The 20,498-nt window shown below is 49.3% G+C and overlaps 2 protein-coding genes and 1 long non-coding RNA gene across 6 annotated transcripts in view; 2 read left to right on the top strand and 1 right to left on the bottom strand.

Annotated features, from left to right (window-relative positions):
* The window catches only part of LOC126929793 (uncharacterized), a 67,330-nt gene extending 66,569 nt beyond the window's left edge, over positions 1-761 (bottom strand). Inside the window, exon 1 of one of the 3 annotated variants that reach the window (XR_007717267.1) lies at positions 357-761. This is a non-coding gene — a long non-coding RNA (uncharacterized LOC126929793). The remainder of the gene's footprint in view (positions 1-356) is intronic. The other 2 variants (XR_007717266.1, XR_007717268.1) reach the window with 2 other exon arrangements.
* Positions 122-20,498, top strand: part of SNRPD3 (small nuclear ribonucleoprotein D3 polypeptide) — an 82,039-nt gene continuing 61,662 nt past the window's right edge. The window contains exon 1 of the mRNA XM_050746426.1: positions 122-125. The gene's annotated coding sequence lies outside the window, so the exon portion shown is untranslated. The remainder of the gene's footprint in view (positions 126-20,498) is intronic.
* The window catches only part of UPB1 (beta-ureidopropionase 1), a 33,206-nt gene continuing 13,502 nt past the window's right edge, over positions 795-20,498 (top strand). For both annotated transcript variants that reach the window (XM_050746222.1, XM_050746221.1), the window contains exons 1-5: positions 795-1,149; positions 8,722-8,893; positions 10,740-10,827; positions 17,689-17,783; positions 19,954-20,115. In XM_050746222.1, coding sequence (XP_050602179.1) covers positions 1,040-1,149; positions 8,722-8,893; positions 10,740-10,827; positions 17,689-17,783; positions 19,954-20,115 — 627 coding nt within the window. In that variant the 5' untranslated portion in view covers positions 795-1,039. The remainder of the gene's footprint in view (positions 1,150-8,721; positions 8,894-10,739; positions 10,828-17,688; positions 17,784-19,953; positions 20,116-20,498) is intronic.

Raw genomic sequence — 20,498 nt, 5'->3', positions numbered from 1 at the left:
TCTCAGCGACAGTCTAAAGCGCACCCTACCCCAGGAAAGTGCCCATATTTGCGCGCGCACACACACGGCAGAGGGCAGGGCTGAAAGGGGGTCCTAGGATGCAGGCGGCGCGCCCTTGCCCGGGGACCCCGCATTTTACAGTATTAGCTCCACGGAGGTGCATGTAAGGGCAGGCGAGCAGCTGACCTTCGGTTCCAACGCGGCCCCAAAACCGGGGGTGGGAACGCACAGCCCAGGTAGTGGCCTGGACTCCGAGCCTGGCCCCTCGGGGGTTAAAACTCCCCAGACATAAAGGCTCCGGAGCGGACAGAAGTGCAGCCGCCGCGTCCCCATGGGACACTGAAACTCTCCCCTACCTTCCTCCGTCGTCCTGTGCGGGAGGCTGGCCCAGCCGGCTGCCCTGTGCTTCGGACTAGAGGTCGCGGTCCGGAGGAGACCTGCCCGGTGGTTGCTGCTGGAACCATTTACCTCAGGCCCGCGCCGCAGCCCCCCGAGGCCGCGCCCAGGCTTCCCTCAAGACCTCTCCAGGTTCCGGCCCTGACACCAAAGGGAGGGGTGGAACCTGGGGGCACCCGCGCGAGGGCCCCTGAGGGAGGCGGGAGGGGACACCCTCAGCCCCGACTTCAAGCCGAGGAGCTAGGGCTCCGCGCAGTCCCGCCAGTGGAGGGGCGTGTCTCATCGCGTGCCAAAGGAGAGGCGAAGGGCAAGGGGCAGAGGGCAAGGGGCAAAGGGCAAGAAGGGAATCCCTCCTCCCCCTACCCACGCGAGGCCCTGGAGCGCTGATTGGCGGTGTGCTGCGGAGCGGCAAGAGGAACGTGTCTTGGCACGTGCCGAGGGAGCGCTAAAGGCCAGGGGCGGTCCCACTCGCGAAGCCCTGGAGGGCAGATTGGCTGCGCGAGGAAGGGGCGTGTCCCCACGTGAGCTGTCCCTGAGCGAGAGTAAGAGATAAAGGCGAGAGCGCCTGGGCAGGCTCGGGCAGCTCCTCCCACTGCGGGCAAAGGGCAGGCAGTTAGTGCGGGGACACAAGCCCTGGCGGACCATGGCCATGGCGGGCGCTGAGTGGAAGTCGCTGGAGGAATGCTTGGAGAAGCACCTACCGCTCCCCGACTTGCAGGAGGTGAAGCGCGTTCTCTATGGCAAGGAACTCAGGTCCGCAGCCCAGAGGCTAACTTATGGGATCTTGGGACCACAGAGTGTGGGTCTCGGGGAGCAGGCAGGGAGGGCCTCAGAGTCTGAAGGGCTCAGGGGAGGCAGTGAGAAGTCCTGAGTTGGCGGGTAGAGACCATAGTAGGTCTTGATGGGACAACCCTGGGGTCCTTGGTGGTTGCAGAATCCTGGCGTGACCTTTACAAATCTCTTCTCCCCCACGTTGCCCAGAACTGGAAGGAAAAGGACGGGATTTTACTCTCCAGGGCTTTCTCTGTGGCCGTCCCAACCCTCCTCCATGGAGCGGGGCTTGTCTTCTGGGTGTCTGGCTGGATCACTGTCTCCAACCAGAGCACCCAGCAGGTGTACTGATTGTCCGGCCCCAGACCATCCTTCCTGCTGTGACCTGACCTCTGGCTGACTCTTGGAAATAGAGGCTGGCTGCATTTAGTTGGCGAGGGAACCTTTCCCACTGGCAAGCTAGTTTTTCCACTCCCTGCAAGCTGTGTGCATCACCAGGACTTTGAGGGCTGTGTACTGCTGGACACTGTGTCCACAAAGCTGAAAAAGACACTTCCCGGCCGGGCTCAGTGGCTCACGCCTGTAATCCCAGCACTTTGGGAGGCCGAGGCGGGCGGATCACGAGGTCAGGAGATCGAGACCATCCTGGCTAACACGGTGAAACCCCGTCTCTACTAAACATACAAAATATTAGCCGGGCGTGGTGGTGGGTGCCTGTAGTCCCAGCTACTTGGGAGGCTGAGGCAGGAGAATGGCTTGAACCCGGGAGGCAGAGCTTGCGGTGAGCAGAGATCACTGCCACTGCACTCCAGCTTGGGTGACAGAGTGAGACTCTGTCTCAAAAAAGAAAAAAGAAGAAAAAAAGAAAAAGAAAGATACTTCCCCTTCCACTCTTGTTTCTCTTCAGTGCATTTCTTAACTGCAGCAACCAGAGGATCCCTTTAATATGTAAATCATATCCTGTTGACCTGGCGCGGTGGCTCATGCCTATAATCCCAGTACTTTGGGAGGCAGAGGCGGGTGGATCACAAAGTCCAGAGTTCGAGATCAGCCTGGCCAATATGGTGAAATCCCATCTCTACTAAAAACACAAAAATTTAGCTGGGCGTGGTGGCACACACCTGTAGTCCCAGCTATTCGGGAGACTGAGGCAGGAGAATTGCTTGAACCCAGGAGGCAGAGGTTGCAGTGAGCTCAGATCGCGCCACCGCACTTCAGCCTGGGCGACAGGGCAAGACTCCGTCTCAAAAAAACAAAAAAAAAAGTCATATCCTGTTGTTCCTTTGTGCATAAAACTCTGTAAGGAATTTCCTGGGCTCTTAGGATGAAATCCAAATTCTGACTGTATGCAGCCCCTGACTAACTCTCCTTCCACTTCCTTGCTCATTTGTGGGCTCCCTCTCTCCCCGAGTCCAGCCAGTCTGCGGGCTCCATGACCTTGTGGCAGTGACCCTGCAGCAGGAACCAGAGCAGTTTACCGGTAACTGAAGGTGTTGATTGGATCGGTGGTTCCCAGCCACAGCTGCTATGGAGTTACTGCAGGGAGGCTAGACCTCAGATCCAAGGGTGTTTTCACAGCTAGTGGATGATGAAGTTAGAACAGCTGCTTTTTGGGAGTGAGGTAGTAGAGAACTTTGTCAGAAAGGGCTCTTCATATCCAAAGGGCTGGGTGACCTTTAAGGCCCCTCCCAGTGAATGCACTCATGCTCCTATTTCCACTGCATCTGTAAAGACTAGTCCTTGAGAAGTGTCTTAGATTTGAGACTCCTAAGGAAAATGTCTTAAATAAAGCAAGGGGTGTCTTATGCTTCTAGGGACGGTAATTACTTTATTCTAAGAGTAGGATGGGCATATCTTCCTGGTAAAAAAAGACAGCATGTGGGTGCCAGGGAGAGGTAAAGGAGAAGAGTCTTAGGAAAAGATAAGTCAGTTTCCCATAAAGGTGATTGGCTGGGGCACATTCTGGAGAAGGACTGAGGTCAGCCCATGCAAGAGGGATTTTATCTAAGCATTTGGGTCACTCCAGAGCGGGAGGGATGATGATAATAGCTGGTGAAATGGGAGACAGCTGTCTCTCTTGACCAATCACTGCCAGGCTTCATCCTGGGGCTCACAATAACTAAGTGGCTCCTTTTCCTACCCCCTTTTCTTGCTCTGTTCTACTGAGCATTTAGCCCTTTCAGCTTTTATCCCTAAGGTGTAAACCTTTGTACTTACTCTGTCCTTGCTAATGTGTGGGATTTGGCGATGAATGACATTTCGAACTGAAGATAAAAAAATTACTGCTCATTTAAAAACTCTAATCCCACTTAAATTCCTGTAAACTCCTCTAAGTCTGATTTGGACATAGCTACCTCTGTGAAGGTCCAGTGGACCTGAAGCCCTTAGCCCCTCGGATCTGACTCCCAATGTGCTCCACACAAGACCACCTCTTCGCCCACTTACAATGGTTAGTAAATGTTTGCTCAGTGAATTAGCCAAATGGGCCTTTGCCTGTGGCAGATGAAATCCCCAGAGAACATCGACTTTCCATTTTAAGACAACCAGAACCAAGAAGCAGTCATTCAGTCAACAAGCATTCATTGAGCACTTAGTCCTGGCCACTGGCACTGGGGATACCAGGATAAGTCATGGTTCCTGCCCTTGAGGGCTTTCTATCTTTTGATGGTTGCCTTACACTGTGAGGAGGAAGCAGGAAGAGCTTGAGAGAGTTTGTGTGTTTGGGGTTGGAGGGACATTAGGAAGGCTTCCCAGGAGCATCATGCCTGAGCTACATCCTAGGGGAGACAGGAAGGGTACGTGTCCCCAGATACCAGGGGACATGCCCATTTGGAGACTGTGTTTGTGAGAGGGTTAGTCATTGAGTGCTCTCCTGAGGAAGACCTGAGAGAGGAGGCAGGAGTGGCAGGTAGCTCTTAGGGTCTCTGAGGCAGCAGAACTGTGTCCCGATAATGGCAGAGCCTTTGAAGAGTTTGACCTGGTGGCTGAGCGAAGAATGACCTGGAATAACAACTGGATAAGCTGAAATTTAAGGAAAGGAAAAAAGACTAGCCTGGAAAAAAGTAGGTGGAAGACGAGAGGCCTGATGTGAACAGAGTACCTGGGAGTGGAGAGACAGAAGGCTTCCAGAGGTTTCAGGGAGGTCAGTGGACAGTGAGCCAATGAGGATAACAGCTGTGGCAGTGAGGATCTTGCCGGCTTCTGGCTTGGACTCTCAGATGGCCAGTTGACTCATGAGGAGCATCTTTGGACAGGTTGCGTTTGAGTGTTGTTGACTTCATAGGGCTGCTGTAACAAATTACCACAAACTGGGTGGCTTGAAACAACAGAAACTTATTCTCACAGTTCTGAAGACCACAAGTATAAGACCAAGGTGTCAGCAGGGCCGTGTTCCCTCCAAAGATCCTAGGGGAGAATCCTCCCTTGTCTTTTCTAGCCTCAGGTGGCTCCTGGCTTTCTTTAGGTTGTGACAGCCAGTCTCTGCCTCTTTCTTGGCCTTCTCCTGTTGTCCCTGTATCTCTCCTGTGGTGTCTCTTGTCTTGGAGGAGGGTGCAGTGGCTCACACCTGTAATCTCAGCACTGTGGGAGGCCAGGGCTGGAGGATTGCTTGAACTCAGGAGTTTGAGACCAGCCTGAGCAACATAGCGAGACCCCATTTCTATAAAATGTTAAGAAAAACATAGCCAGGCATGGTAGCATGCACTATAATGTAGTCCTAGCTACACGGCAGGCTGAGGCAGGAGGATCGCTTGAGTCTGGGAGGTTGAGGCTGCGGTGAGCCAAGATCTCTCCTCTGCACTCCAGCCTGGGAGTCACATCAAGGCCCTGTCTCAGACTCACACACGTCTTTGAATTTGGAGCTTACTTGAATAATCCAGGATGATCTTGAGATCTTGATCTTAATTACATCTGGGAAGACCCTTTTTCCAAATAAAATCACAATGACAGGTTCCAGGTGTCAGGATGGAGACACAGCTCAACCTGCTACAGTAGCTTCAGGGTCTGCAGGTGGAAATAACCCAGGGGCTATTTGCTATGTGGAGATGGGCCTCAGGTGGGAGAGGCTGGGCTTGTTGAGCTGCCCTAGAGATGGTCATTCCAGGTGGAGGAGGAGCAGATACAAAAGAGGGCACTGGAGAGAATGCTGGAAAACCTGGATATTCAAGGGGTCAGAGAAAGATACTTTGTGGGAGATTCTGGAGGTGAAGACTGTGGGGCAAGACAGGGAAAGAAGCGTCAGATGGCTCAGAAATGTCTAGCAGGTGAGGACAGCAGGAAGTCTGCTGGATTTAGCCATGATAAGGCTGGTGGCAGTTCCTGAGACGGGGCCAGGAGGTGAGACCTGAGCTGACGGGGAAGCATGTGTGGAAGCTCCCTAGGCAGCAGGGAGAGAGAGCAAATGAGTAAACGTGGACATGTGTGGAGCACTGTCCCTCTTTCTCTTTCTTCCTCTCCTTCTCTCCCTCCCCAGTCCCCTTCTGTTGTTCAGTGGGAGAGACTCTTTAACAGCTTCAGTGATGGATGTGGAGGTCTATAGGTACTAGTGGGGAAAGATGTCCAAGCTATGTGTATTAAGTGAAAAAGGCAAGTTGAAGAACAGAAAATACGGAATGATGCCATTGTATTTGTAATGCATGCACATAGAAAAATAGGAAAGAGACATAAAATATTGTTAAGAAGGGTTGCCTCTGAGTTTTGAGACTAGGGCTGGGATAGAAAGGGGAATTTATTTTTCATTTTATACCCTTTCCCACTATTTGATTCACCCCCACCATGATCACGTTTCTTTTGTAAAAGAGCTCCAGTTTAATTATTTAAAGCGCTGATGGTAAAGAGCCATCAGAGGTAGAAAGATGAAGTTCCAGAAGTGAGAGGTTGCTGCGGAGGCAGGAACTTGGTGTCCTCTGGCGAGATCTGCCTGACCCTGGGTGGGAGAGGTGGGGGCCCTGAAGGGCATGGTGGGGCTAGGATGGGAAGTGATGGGCTTTACTCCTTGAAGTTTGAAGGAAAGCCCTGATGCAAGGAGGCCTCAGTAGCAGGGTAAGGGATAGAGGGTCTGAAAGCCAACTATAGGGACCAGGGCGGGCAGTGGCAGCATGAGGCCATCTGTGAGGTTGTGGCTCATTTGCTGGTCTTGTCCTCCTGGGCAGTGGCTGATTGATTGATGCTTGTTTTAGTACTTTTGAGCTGCTATAACAAAATACCACAGACTTCCCAGTACTTGTGGGCAATCACAGGGAGAAAAAGGAGAAGGGTCTGTGTATCTGTTTCCCCAAAGGCCTGTGGGCCTGGTAGCTGGACGGCCTTTTGGGAATGTCCTAGTGAGCCCTGTCCTCAGCCTGTGGTCTCACATCAGGAAGATGTCAGGTGGGAGAGCTCTTGTCTGAGTGTGCAAACCTGCTGTAACCAACACCTGGCTGCGGTCTCTCTCCCCATCTTAAACCAGGTAAATTTATTCCTCACAGTTGTAGATGCTATGAAATCCAAGATCAAGGTGCCACAGCAGATCTGGTGTCTGGTGAGGACCCACTTCCTGGTTCGTAGATGGTGCCTTCTCACTGTGTGCTTACATGGTACAGGAAGCAAGCACCCCCTCTTAGGGGGTCTTTTAAAAGACCACTAATCCCATTCATGAGGACTCTACCCTCATGACCTAATCACCTCCCAAAGAGCCCTATCACATTGGAGATTAGGATTTCAACATATGGCTTTGGGGCAGACATAAGTATTCAGTCCATCTCAGTGGTCCACTGCATCTCCCGTACCAGGCCTTTCGATGGACACAGCACATCATTGACTGCGTCTGCACAAGGTATGGCTTGAGAGTTGGTTAGGTTCTCCAAGATGAAGCTGTGTAGGATGTGGTGATGGACTGTCTTGGATAATGGAAGGGCAGAGAGGCCTTACAGGTGGTGCCCAGATAGTAGACGGGAGTGGCTGGGAAGAGGTAGAGCCCCAAAGGTGGCTGTCCTGGAGGGTGGAGCGGCCTCTCCTGTATCGCCTTGGCTTAGAATGAGCTCGCAGGGAGCTGGGGATGAGGAGGTGGGCAGCCTCAGGGCTGGCCAGGCGGAGTCACCACTTGGGGGAAGAAGGGTAGGTAATGGAGGTTATGCATGGTGGGAAGATGGGGAGAGAGACTTCAGCCAGGTGATGGTTATAGCCATGTTTCCACACCCAAGATGAGCTCTTCACCTGACATCTTCCTGCTGTGAGACCACAGGCTGAGAGGCCAGGCAGGGTTCACCAGGACACTCTCAAAGGGCTGTCTGGCTCCCAGGCCCACAGGCCTTCGAGGAAATAGACACATAAACCTTGCTCCTTTTTCTCCCGGTATCTACCCACACACACACCCTGGAAAGTTGCGTGATTATGTCCACCAGAGGGGATTTGCCCTGAGGCTGAGGCCTGCAGGAGCGCCCTTCTGCTGGAGGATGGGAGGGCTGTCTAAGGCAATCACAGCAAGGAGAGGCACGGTGTGGGCACTGCTGCTATTTCTAACCTGCTGGAGTGAAGGGAACCTTGACTACTTGAAAAGCAGGCTGATTGTCAGGGGCGGAACCGAACTCAGAGCTGTCAGGGCCATCACATGGAAAGTGCCTGGCAGGGGGCGGCGACAGGGGGCTTGGGCTGACAGGGCTGTGATTTTGAAAGAAACGTCTCTAAGAAAGTGATTTAAAGTAGGAGAGAAATATTGTTATTAGATAATGGCTGTCAGGTTATTTTTTGATGTGTTTTCTGGGTATTTCATAATCATCTTGCCCTTAGATGGTAAGCCCTTCCTGGTCAGGGGCCGTGTCCCATCCCATGCCTGTATGGGTTTCCCCTCTGGGTGTGCAACAGGCATCAGGGGTTATTTGCTGTTTGGCCAATGGTCACTTCAGTGAAGTGTTTTATAACTAATTCTCTAGCCTTTGTTAATAAACTACAAATGTGGATGAGCATTTAAGGCTTCCATCTGAACACCTGGGCCCCACCAAGCCCACCCATCACCAGGTGTGGAACTGGCCTCCCCCAGCAGAAGCAGCAGGACAGAGTAGCCAGGGTCTTTGTTCACCACAAGGTCATCCATATGGTCCCAGGTCATGGCCTCTCCAACCAGCCTGTCTCCTGAGCCTCATTTTCCAAGCCCTTCTCTGCTCCCACAGCCTGCCTCACACTCTAGGCTCAGCATAGTCCTGATTTTGCTTCAGAAACACTTTTGAGAATCTATTCCCTCCTTTCTGTGTTGACTGCCAGGCCTTTAATTCCTACCCTGATTTCAGCAAGTCTAAAACACCAACCTCTTGACTGGCTTCCCCGTTGCCAGGCCTAACTGTGCTGCCTCTCTGCTGAGGTCTCCCTGCCAACTGCAGGTAAAGTCCAGGTTCAGTGTAGTGTTCGGTCATGGCTGGACACCCCTGCTCCCTAGCTCCCTTGGGCCCTGGCACTGAGCACCTTCTAGCCAGGACATACTCACCTCTTTGACTGATAAATAACTACAGGAAATGGGAGAGGGCTTTTAAATGGAGCAGACTGCATCAAAATCACCTTCCTTCTTCTTTCCTGCCCGTCTAGGAAGCTTGATCTGCCCAGGGAAGCTTTCGAAGCCGCCTCCAGAGAAGACTTTGAACTGCAGGGATATGCCTTTGAAGCAGCGGAGGAACAGCTGAGACGACCCCGCATCGTGCGTGTGGGGCTGGTTCAGAACAGAACCCCACTCCCCGCAGATGCCCCTGTGGCAGAACAGGTACAGACTCTTGACCATAATAAATACACAAACGGGGTTGTGGCTCACCCTTTGGAGCACACCCGCAGACCCTGGCTGGCCACATACTCCAGGTCTGCAGGCTTGGATCCCTTGAGCAGTAGCAGAGACGCTCCTGCCCTGGCCTCCCCACAGCCCTCCAGCCTGCATCTCTGGCTCTTCTGCCTTCTTGTTCTTACTCTGTCTCTCCCTCCTCCTCACTGATCTTTCCACTTCTCTCCAGCTATTGATCTGAAGCTCCATTTACCAACCAGGAGGGTGCCCTTTTGGCCTGCTCGTGCTCTCCACGGGACGCTGCCTCTCAGCTGCCTGCCAGGAGGCAGCCAGCCAGCACACACTGGTCAGGACCGTCTGTCCGTGTGTTCTTCTGCCTTAATCCTCAGGGCGGGGACTCGCTATACCCAGAAGTCTGTCAGCTGTGGTACCTGCAGGCTTACAGGAATAGATAGGCATTTGCTTATGACCTCAGAGTTAGTAAATAAAGGTGACAGCATCTGGTATCTCCCTAAAGAAACATATTGTCACAGGCACAGGTGGTTTGTTTTATACACTTCTCCACAGCATTCCTCCAGCTGCTCAAACTTTCAGGGATTTCCCTGTACAGGTTTCCTCAGGATACAGGGTGTTTGAGGATTCTTAGGGATTCTGGAGAAACCTAAGGTCTCTTGGATTCCAGGTTTGGTTCTGCATCATCATTCACATTGGTCCTTCCTTTGCTTTTGTTGGATTCACAGATGTCTGGTTCTCAGTTCTCTCACTTTTTGTGTCTGGATTCTTTTTTTGTGGATATGTCCCCTCTATCATCCCAGACTGTCAAATCATAGGACCAGCTATGTTTTTTTCACCCACACAGTTAGCAAAAAGCTTTGCTAACGCCAAGCAAATGTGTATTTGTGGGGCTGATGCTGTCAGCAAATACCCACAAAGCCGTGGGGTACACAGCCTCTCAAAGGAGGAGACTATAGGCCTTGTAAAGAGTTTGTGCACTCTGGGTTTTCAGCCTGGTTCCTTTGGTCTGTCTTTGAACAAACACTTTTGATGTCTCCTGGGAGCCAGGCATTGTGCCAAGGACAAGTAGACGATGAGGTTGCTTTCTTCCTATCCCTAAGGAGCCTGTGGGCTCCTGGGAGTGACAAGACACCAGAGGAAGAGTGGCACACAAAGCAGTGGCACACAATGGCTCCCGAAGGCCAGTGGATTCCGAGTTAGCTTGACACTTGGCCCACAACTGTGAGAGTCTGCAGAGGCCCACAGAGGGGCGACACGTGACATAGATAACACCTCCAGGAAGATTAGGTGGGAGGAGGGAAGTACATTCCTGGCCCAGGGCACAGCACACACCAAAGCACAGGGATTTAAAAGAGCCAGAGAGGCGAGGCATTCCATGATACGATACACACAGGATAAGTAGAACAAGTAGGATAAGTGCGGGACAAGGCTTGCCTCTGAAGGCAGGACAGCGGAGAGCGGAGTCCTGGGCCAAGGGGATGGTTGACCTGGGAGATGGTGTGAGCATGGGCCCTGAGCCAGAAGCAGCACCATCCTCATCCCTGCCTCTCAGCAACCCCACAGGTCAGGTGGCAGTCTCCCCATTACCAGATGAGGAAACTGAGGCAGTGTCAAAGTGTCTGTGACCCCAGAGCCTCTGCACCTCCAGCTTTTCATGCAGATTTTGGACATCAGGAGATAACCAAATATAGAACCTCCCCACCCTACTCCTCATACCTGCCCAGGTGGGCATTGATTGTTCCATATGCATTAGGATGAGCTCCTAAAAATTGCCTTACCAATAAAACTAAATGGATTCTAATCCTTTTTAAATTCTCAGGTCTCTGCCCTTCATAGACGCATAAAGGCTATCATAGAGGTGGCTGCAATGTGTGGAGTCAACATCATCTGTTTCCAGGAAGCATGGAGTGAGTCTTTTTTATGGTGCTTTCTCTGCTGCCTTCAAACAATTGTGTATTCTCTCCATGTTGCCAAGAGTGTCTGCTGCCTGACTTTTAAAGAATCTCCTTTGTTTTCTCATCCATGGAAAGGTTTTCTGTCCACATCACCAGGAACCCCAGCCTTCCTGTTGTTACGCACCAGGCTGTTGTCTGAGCCCATCAGTTTTCCCACATCGTTCTGAATCCATTCACTCCTCCCCATTTCTCTACCACCACCTGGTCCAAGCCTCTGGCAGCCCACCCCTGACTTTTGTAATTCCCTCTGGCTGGTCTCCTGTGCCCTCCTAACCAGGACTTCTTTACCTTCAGATCTCAGCCCAGAGCCAGCCTCCCTATCTAAACATTTCTTGCACAATGTACCTTTGTGGTTTTTATTTTTATCAGAGTTATACATGCTCATGGTTTAGAGTCAGATGGGTCTACAAGGTCTGCTACCAAAAAATAACTGTTATCCCCAGCATCAACACTGAGCTAGTTCCTTTGGAATTTACCTTTGTTAGTGTTGCTACTTCCTAATTTTTTAGTTTTGCATCACCTATTGACTTCCCCCTATGGAAGACGTCAGTGTTAGCCCTTTCCTCCCTCCTCCTGGCCCTTCAACATACACGTGTCCTTGTTCTTCTATCCCCCAGCCGTTTTGTCAACTTTGATTCCTTTTTCTTTTTTTTAAGACAAGGTCTTACTCTGTCACCCAGGCTTGGAGTGCAGTGGTGCAATCACAGCTCACTGCAGCCTTGACCCCAGGCCCAAGCAATCTTCCCACCTCAGCCTCCCAAGTAGTTGGGACCACAGGTGCACACCATCATGCCCAGCTAATTGAAAAAAACAAACAACAAAAAACAAAAAAAACACTTTGTAGAGATGGAGATCTCACTATATTGCTCAGGCTGAACTTTTATTTCTTTTCCTGAATTATTTTCTGTTTTCCCTAGAGTTTGCTTTGTTTTCTACTTGCCACCATTCAACCCCAAACTTTCTATGAATTCCTAAATCTCCCTTAATGTGTTTTAGACACATCAAACAGTCTATCAGTTTCATCTCCTCCAAGGAATCTGCCCCGGAGCCTTGTGACTGCTGTGGGCTGAATCAGGTGCCCCCTCTGCTGGCCACACAGTTGTCCTGGGATCCCCCCTCACCATCACCCTGGGGAATCCCTTTGCTTTGCTCTTGTGTTTCTCTGTTCCCACAGCTTCCTCTTTCTTGGTTTATGCCCTTATTTTAGTAGTGTAGTGGATCCTTACAGATTTATGTTGCCTTAGCATCCATGTTGAATACAAGTTTAACTCTGTCATACCAGAGGCAGGGCTCAGTCACCCTGGACACAGTTCCCAGTTCTACGCCACACCCAAATGGCTCAGGCCAAGTGGCCAGAGGTAAGAACTTAAGAGACCTCTCTCCCGCCAGCCGACTGGGCTGCCCACTTTCCTGCTGCTTCCTTTAAATGGACCATCCAGGCATTTGGCCATTAACTTAAGGTGACCACATCTTAGTCATTATGTGTACTGCTAGTTGGCCCACACTCTCTCTGACTCGTCATTTCTGCCTCATCTGACCTGGGGACAGAGGACTGCCCTTATGACTCATGGCACTCTCCTTACCCAGGATCTGTAAGTAAAAATCTTCAAACTTGTTTCCTATTGCGATGGTGTGTTGAATTTGCACCTTCCATGAGAAGAACCAGGGGCTGCCCCAGGCTAGGTTTTCCCTGGGATACCGGGGGAAACACAAAGTTGGGCTCCTAGTGCCAGAGTGGTAGTCAGGCAGGGACAGGTCAGGCAAGAGCCACACAGCATCTACCAGTATAAACAAGTTTCATGTATGAGGGACCCCCTGGTCACGGGTTGGACAGACAGGCATTAGGCTGTCCACCATGTACAAGATGTATCCTGTGAAAGGCACACTATAGAGACCACGTCCAGCTCCCTTCATTTCCTGTTAGTGCTGGGTTGCTAGCCACTCTGGTACTGGAGCCCCCATTTAGCTAGGGACTCTCAGAACCAGTAGTTCCCTGAGGAAGAACACATCAGAGGTAAACTTTTTGAGGCCTTGCCCATCTGAAAATATGTTCCTTCTACAATTTTCTTGATAGTTTGGTTGAGCATCAAATTTTAGGTTAGAAATCATTTTCCTTCAAAAGTTTGAACACACGTTGTTCCATTGTCTTCTAGTTTTGGGGCATTGTTGAGTAATCCACAGCCATTTTAATTTGTGACCCATTGTCTTTCTCTGGAAGACTGTAGGAGTTTCTGTTTTTCACCAATACTCTACAATTTCATAATGATATTCCATTGTGCATATCTATTTTAATCCACTCTTGGTACTTAGTGGGTTCTTTTAGTCTAGAAACTTGGATTCTGACGCTCTAGGAAATTTTCTTGCATTATTTCATTCATTCATTATTTTCTCCTCTTTTTTCTCCTTCTAGACAGTCTTACTATTAGGATATGGGAACCCTGGACTAGTACCCTAATTTTGTTGTATATTTCCTCCTATTTTTTTATCTTTATACATGGTCTTACTCTGTCACTGAGGCTGCAGTACAGTGGTGCAATCACAGCTCACTGCAGCCTCGACCTCCCAGGATCAAGCAATGCTCCTGCCCCAGCCTCCCGAGTAGCTGGGACCATAGATGCATGCCACCACACCTGGCTAATTTTCTTGAATTTTTTTTTTTTTTTTTGTAAAGATGAGATCTCACTGTGTTGCCCAGGCAGGTCTCAAATTCCTGGGCCCAAGCAATCCTCCCACCTTGGCCTCCCAAAGTGCTGGGATTACAGGCGTGAGCCACTGCGCCCGGCCCCTAACTGCTTCTTAAATAGACCTTTGGCCAGTCCTTGTTTATCATCCTTCCCTGCTTCCCCACCTTCAGAGGTACCTGGTCCCCCTGGGTCCTGAGCTTTGGATAAGCAGGAGACCTTCTCTACTGCTAGCGGACTCTTTTCTCTGATCTGCTGAGAGATTTGCCTGCATCTCTCTGCCTTCCTGTTTCCCCTCCCTCAGCGCCCGGTCCTTGTGGGTATATGCCTTTGCATGAACATTGCTTTCCTGTCATGTTGGTAGGGTTTCAGGAAAGAACACGTGTCTGTGTCCCAGAAGTTCATGTCGTTTTCCTATTTTTTGTTACCTCTGTACTCTCACTCTTCATTAGACCATGAGCTCCATGAAGATAGTACCTATGTTTGTTTTTCCCAACTCTCCACCCACCCCTGTTTCATCTTTAGTGGCAAGAATAATCCCTGGTGCATGACAGGCACTACACATTAGTATTGACTGGGTAGTTGAACTAACATCTTCCCTTTCTTGGATCTGGAACTCCCCTTCATTTATCAAAGTCTAGCACAGGTACCCCTCCTTTGTGGGGCCCTGGGGACTCCCCCAGGCAGAGCTGACCACTCTGTACTGCCAGGTTGTGTGGCTGTACCAGGTTCTAATTCATCTCCTTCCCTCTAGGCTGGCAGTGCCTGAGGGCCAGGTGTTGGGTCAATGCATGTGGAATCCTGTCCCCTCTAGTTGAAGAACTGTAGTTGGGACTTTGCAGTCAGCCTCACCCAACCCCCCTTCCACATCCTTCTTTTGAAAGTGTGTTTACATTAGAGTGGTTGTGTAAACAGGAAAAGAAGCCGTTTATTCTCTGGGGGCAATTGACTCACTCCTAATGCTCTGAAAGCTGAGAATTAATGGTCATTAAGGAGCATTTGTGTTTTCAACAGCTTTTCTGTTGGCTTCCTTAAAATAATTCATCTCTCTTCACAGAAGGCGAGCCTGGGGAGCCTTGAGCGTGGTACCAAGGCCCCCAGGGCTGTTGCTGGCAGTGCCTGCCGCCTGCTTGGCAAGGTGGTGGTGGTGCCATTGGCGGGATATTTACTGTGGTACTCTTAGGACCAGGCTTCCTGGGACTGGAAGGAATTGAGAGGCTGAGGCTTCTCTTCCTTCTCTGTGAAATAAAGGGGGTAACACCTGCTTAGGGGTGTTGGAGATAAGCTGCCTATTATGAATACAAGAGTTATAAAGAAATAATTTTTAGGCAACTAGAAAGAAGTAAAAGGAGTAAAGGTTCTCAGTGGAAATTTTCCTGTAATAAGAAGCAACCCCTGAACCATTTCTTTTCTAACTGAACAGGCGGCTTAAAGAGCCATGCCAGCAAGCTTTGATATGCAAATGCAAGCAATTAGAAGCTAGGTCCACCCAACATGGCCAACATGGCGGTTCCTGTCCTCTTCTCCTTGTCACCACCTGTGCCAAGTGTCATGACCACCTCCAGATAACTCACACATGTTCAGGACATCATGGCAGCTCAGCTCACATTTGCATATTAAAGGACTAAGGTGGGAGGGCTAGGTTTTTTGCAGGCTACTTGAATGTCACACCTGGTCAAACCAATCCCCTGGGCCCTATGCAAATCAGACCCCACCTCCTCCAGCCTCCCAATATAACCAACCACAGAGGGGAATCCGCTGGGGTGGGCCCTTGGAACCTTTGGCTGTGTTCCCAGTGCTGCTCTACAGCCCAGCCACACATGGATATCTGCAGCGTGTGGAGTTACCTTTAGTACCTGCCAGTCTGCTGGTGTGAACGGTGCCTACTGTGAGTAAATGTTTCCCATAGCTGAGATCGCGCCGTTGCACTCCAGCCTGGCAACAAGAACAAGACTCCATCTCAAAAAAAAGGAAAGAAAAAAAGAAATGGACTTGGGTTATTGTGAGGTGGGAGATCTACAGAGTATACTGAATTAGTCCAGACAAGGAATTCAGTTCTCCAGATTGAGAAAGAAAAAGACGAATAGCCCAGTAGGAAATAGGCAAAGGGTATGAACAAAAAAATGTAGGGAAGGAATCCAGACTGGCCAGTGAATGTGTGGTGAAGGACTCAGCCTCACTGGGGATATGGGAGACATTTACTCACAGTGAGGCACCGTTCACGCCAGCAGACTGGCAGGTACTAAAGGTAACTCCACGCGCTGCAGATATCCATGTGTGGCTGGGCTGTAGAGCAGCATTGGGCACACAGCTGAAGGTCCCAAAGGCCCACGCCAGCGGATTTCCCTCTGTCCCCTGCATAGGAGACTGCTCTGAACCTGGAGTGCATGGAGATGACCAGCATCTTTGAACTGTTACTCTGTGTCTACGTACCTACTGTTTGGAGAAAAAAAAAAAAACAAAAACCAATGAGTTGAATGAAATTTCCTACCAAATTAGCTCCCTGGTGGGGCCTGGCCAGAGATCATGAGAATAAGAGCATTAATCCTTGCAGATGTTCATCCTGTTCGGTGGTTCCCAAACTTTTTGTGGGATCATTAATGAGTAGCTTTTCTTATTTCTAAAGAAACCTCCTTGTCACTAGGAAGAGGGAGGGTCCCAGTGTCATCCCCAGTGGCCTTCTGATACTTTCCCCAAGGAGTTAATGGAGCTCCTGCCACCCTGCAGATTGGCCAACAGCAGGAGATCTGCTGGTTGGGAACTTTGGCAATTTAAAACTTTTTGTGTGTGTGGCATATAGATATACATAACAATATTTACCATTTTAACCATTTTTAAGTGTACAGTCTGTGGCATTAAATACATTCATGTTGTTGTGCAACTGTCATCACTGTGATCTCCAGAACTTTTCTCATCATTCACAATTGGACACCTCTACCCATTAAACAGTAACTCCCTATTATCCCCTCTTCTGACCTCTGACAGCTATTCTACTTTCTGTCATTAAGAATTTGACTACTCTAGGCCGGGCATGGTGGCTCATGCCTGTAATCCCAGCACTTTGGAAGGCCGAGGTGGGCGGATCACCTGAGGTCGGGAGTTCAAGACCAGCCTGACCAACGTGGAGAAACCCCGTCTCTACTAAAAATACAAAATTAGCTGGGCATGGTGGCGCATGCCTGTAATCCCAGCTACTTGGGAAGGCTGAGGCAGGAGAATCGCTTGAACCTGGGAGGGGGAGGTTGTGGTGAGCCAAGATCATGCCATTGTACTCTGGCCTGGGCAACAAGAGCGAAAACTCTGTCTCAAAAAAAAAAAGAAGAATTTGACTACCCTAAATACCTCCTATGAGTAGACTCCTACAATATTTGTTTTGTATCTTAGCATATTCTTAAAGGTTCATCCATGTAAGCATGTATCAGAATGTCTTCCCTTTTTAAGAGGGCTGAATAATACTCCATTGTGTGTATATACACCACATTTTACCTATCAATTCATCTGTTGATAAGACACTTGGGTTGTTTCCATCTTTTGGCTATTGTGAATAATGTTCCTATAAACATGAGTGTGCAAATATCTGTTCAAGTCCCTGCTGCAATTGTTTTTAAGACTTTGGGAGGCCGGGCGCGGTGGCTCACGCCTGTAATCCCAGCACTTTGGGAGGCCAAGGCGAGCGGATCACGAGGTCAGGAGAATGAGACCATCCTGGCGAACACGGTGAAACCCTGTCTCTACTAAAAATACAAAAAAATTAGCCGGGTGTGGTGGCGGGCGCCTGTAGTCCCAGCTACTAGGGAGGCTGAGGCAGGAGAATGGCGTGAACCTGGGAGACAGGGCTTGCAGTGAGCCGAGATCACGCCACTGCACTCCAGCCTGGGCAACAGAGCAAGACTCCGTCTAAAAAAAAAAAAAAAAGACTTTGGGAAAGACATTTGGCCCAGCCCCTTGTTTTGCCATGAAGCCCAGAGGTAAGGGCTGCCTAGTGCCCACAGCCAGGAACGGTACCCAGAAGCCAGGCCGTGACACTCCTGAGACTATATTCTCGTGCAGTGACCACCTGCTGCTGGGCTGAGGAGCCCCCCTCAGAGGCTGTGCATGTTGGATACAGTTCTGCCCTTTCTCCTGTTTATAGCTATGCCCTTTGCCTTCTGTACAAGAGAGAAGCTGCCGTGGACAGAATTTGCTGAGTCAGCAGAGGACGGGCCCACCACCAGATTCTGTCAGAAGGTAGGACATTAACTGCGCCTCTGGCAGCAGCTGCCAAATATGTGCAAGTCACAGAGCATGACCACAGCTGCTGGGTTTGGCCTTTCACCATGGAAAATGCACCTGTTTGGTTCTTGTTTTGCTAGATGAGATTAGATAAGACTATTTGCCACTTTTTTTTTTAGCGTACTCTTAAAATTAGAGAGTGTAAGGCTCCAGAAGGGCCATTAGTAGCTTTTTCAGGCAAGGGAGCTGCAGCCCAGGGAGGGTGGTCGGAGGTGACTTTTGTAGCAAGTCCTGCAGCTGGCAAGTGGCAGAGCTGGCATTCAGGGACCAGAGAAGCCAGTTCCTCATCCAGAGCTCTGCATACTGCACTGCAGTTTGCTTGAGTCACAGAAGCTTCGATGCATGGCCTGTGTCTCATCAGCGTACAAATTGGTTTTGATTTGTCTTCATTAAAACCTCATGATATATGTTGTACGATCCCATTTATATAAACTGTCCAGAATAGGCCAATCCATAGAGACAGAAAGCAGATTAGTGGTGGCTAGAGGCTGGGGGTGAGGGAGGAAGGGAGTGACTGCTAATGGGTAAAAAATTTCCATTTAGGGGTGATGAAAATCTTCTAAAATTAGATAGTGGTGAAGGCTGCACAACTCTGTGAATATCTTGAATACTACTGAATTGCACACTTCAAAAGAGTGACTCCTTGTTCTGCTCTTTCCCACCTCTCACTGCTGTACTTGACCAATCTTAAAGTGAATCTTATGCTGTGTGAATTATATCTTAATAAAACTGTTACCAGAAAACCCATGAGGTGATGAATGGTCATTTATCCTTATTTTCACCTCTAACAAAAGAACTCTTTTCATTTCTTTGTATTCTCTTTCAGATTTTATACATATACTTAGGGGCTTTGGGGGCAGAACTATAATCATGGTGACTTTATCAATACTCAGTTGTGATTCCCAACATTGGTGTTCTTAGGCTGTAGAGGAAAAAAAATCTCTCATTCACCAGGTTGTTGATTTCTTGCTATGGAAAAAAGAGGAAGGAGACTGGTTAGGGGACTTTTGCAGATGATAAGCCCGAGCCAGGACTGGAGGAAGAGGGTGAAAGAGAACTGGTGCCAGAGACACTCTGCTTCCACAGGGACTTGAGGCTGCCCTTAGCGTGGCTCCTAGTGTTGCCTTCGGAGCATGCCTCTCCCCTGTCCTGTTAAGGCCAGAGATCATGGTGGCTAATTAGAGTAGAGGACAAATGACCCGCTGGGCTGCTCATCCTGTGGTCACCAGGGATTGAGGTTCTTACTTGAGACAAAAGGAATTTGATGCCAAAGAAATTTGTTTTTTGGTATAGATAAGAAGTTTGATTATTCTTTTTACTCTTTTTTAAAGTGGTGATATATATGTATATATAGTACCATTTTAACCATTTTTAAGTGTACAGTTCAGTAGTGTAAAGTATATGCACGTTGTGCAGATCTCCAGAACTTTCGCATCTTGCAAATCTGACTCTATCCCATTAAACAGTAGCTCCCCGTTCCCCCAGTCCTTGGCAACCACCATTCTATTAATATTGTACTTTCCATTTCTGTGAATTTGACTACTCTAAATACCTTACACAAGTGGAATCATACAGTATTTGTCTTTTGGGGACTGGCTTGTTTCATTTAGCATAATATCATCAAGGTTCATCCATTTGTAACATAGAACCATGGCATCTAAGGCTGGATGATACTCCATTGTATGGATGTGCCACGTTTCGTTTATCCATTCACCCATTGATGGGCACTTGGGTTGCTCCCACCTCTTTGCTATTGTGAATAATGCTGCAATGAATATGCGTTTGCAAATCTCTTTGAGACCCTGCTTTCAATCCTTTTGGATATATACCCAGGATTAGGATTGCCAGATCAAATGGTAATTCTTGTTTAATTTTTTGAGGAACTCCCATATGGTTTTCCAGAGCAGCTGCACCATTTTACTATACTACCAACTGTGCACAGGACAATGTGATTCTTATTTAGCAAAGCATGGACATCAGGGTATTTAGTGTTCCAAACAACAAATGCAAGTGATTGCTCTGACCCAAGCCTAATGATTTAGTAGGATCATTAAATTCTTCTTCAATAAAAAACTACAACAATTGGTTTGAAAGTGGGACTCTGCTATATTTATCATTTTTCCAGCTGGCGAAGAACCATGACATGGTGGTGGTGTCTCCCATCCTGGAACGAGACAGCGAGCATGGGGACGTTTTGTGGAATACAGCCGTGGTGATCTCCAATTCCGGAGCAGTCCTGGGAAAGACCAGGAAAAACCACATCCCCAGAGTGGGTGATTTCAATGAGGTGAGCCACCCATAAGATGGATAACCAGCCCTGCTCACTTGCCTCTCCGTGTGTTGTAGATCTCTGTGGGACTTTCCGTGGGGAAGTTCTGTGCAGGATCATACTCCATGTCACGCACACTCCACTGGAGCACAGTGTGTGGCTGCGGTGTTCAGAGGGTTACCTGACATTGCTCTATATCACACAGGCAGACCGGATTCAGGCGGGACTCTCAGAGGAGTCCCAAACACCTTTAGCACAATGGGGCATATGTTTTTTTAATACAGCCTGATTTGGCCTCCTGAATTCTTTGAAGTAAGTGGTATATAAATTAAATATTGCACAAACATGAAAAGATTCCCATGGCCCCCTTCAGGCTCAGAGCCTAGGACGCCACAGCCCTG

The sequence above is a fragment of the Macaca thibetana genome, chromosome 10 (genome assembly GCF_024542745.1).
Source record: "Macaca thibetana thibetana isolate TM-01 chromosome 10, ASM2454274v1, whole genome shotgun sequence".
NCBI lineage: Eukaryota > Metazoa > Chordata > Mammalia > Primates > Cercopithecidae > Macaca > Macaca thibetana.
The sequence above is the reverse complement of the archived record's forward strand: the minus strand, read 5'-3'. Positions and strand labels throughout refer to the sequence as shown.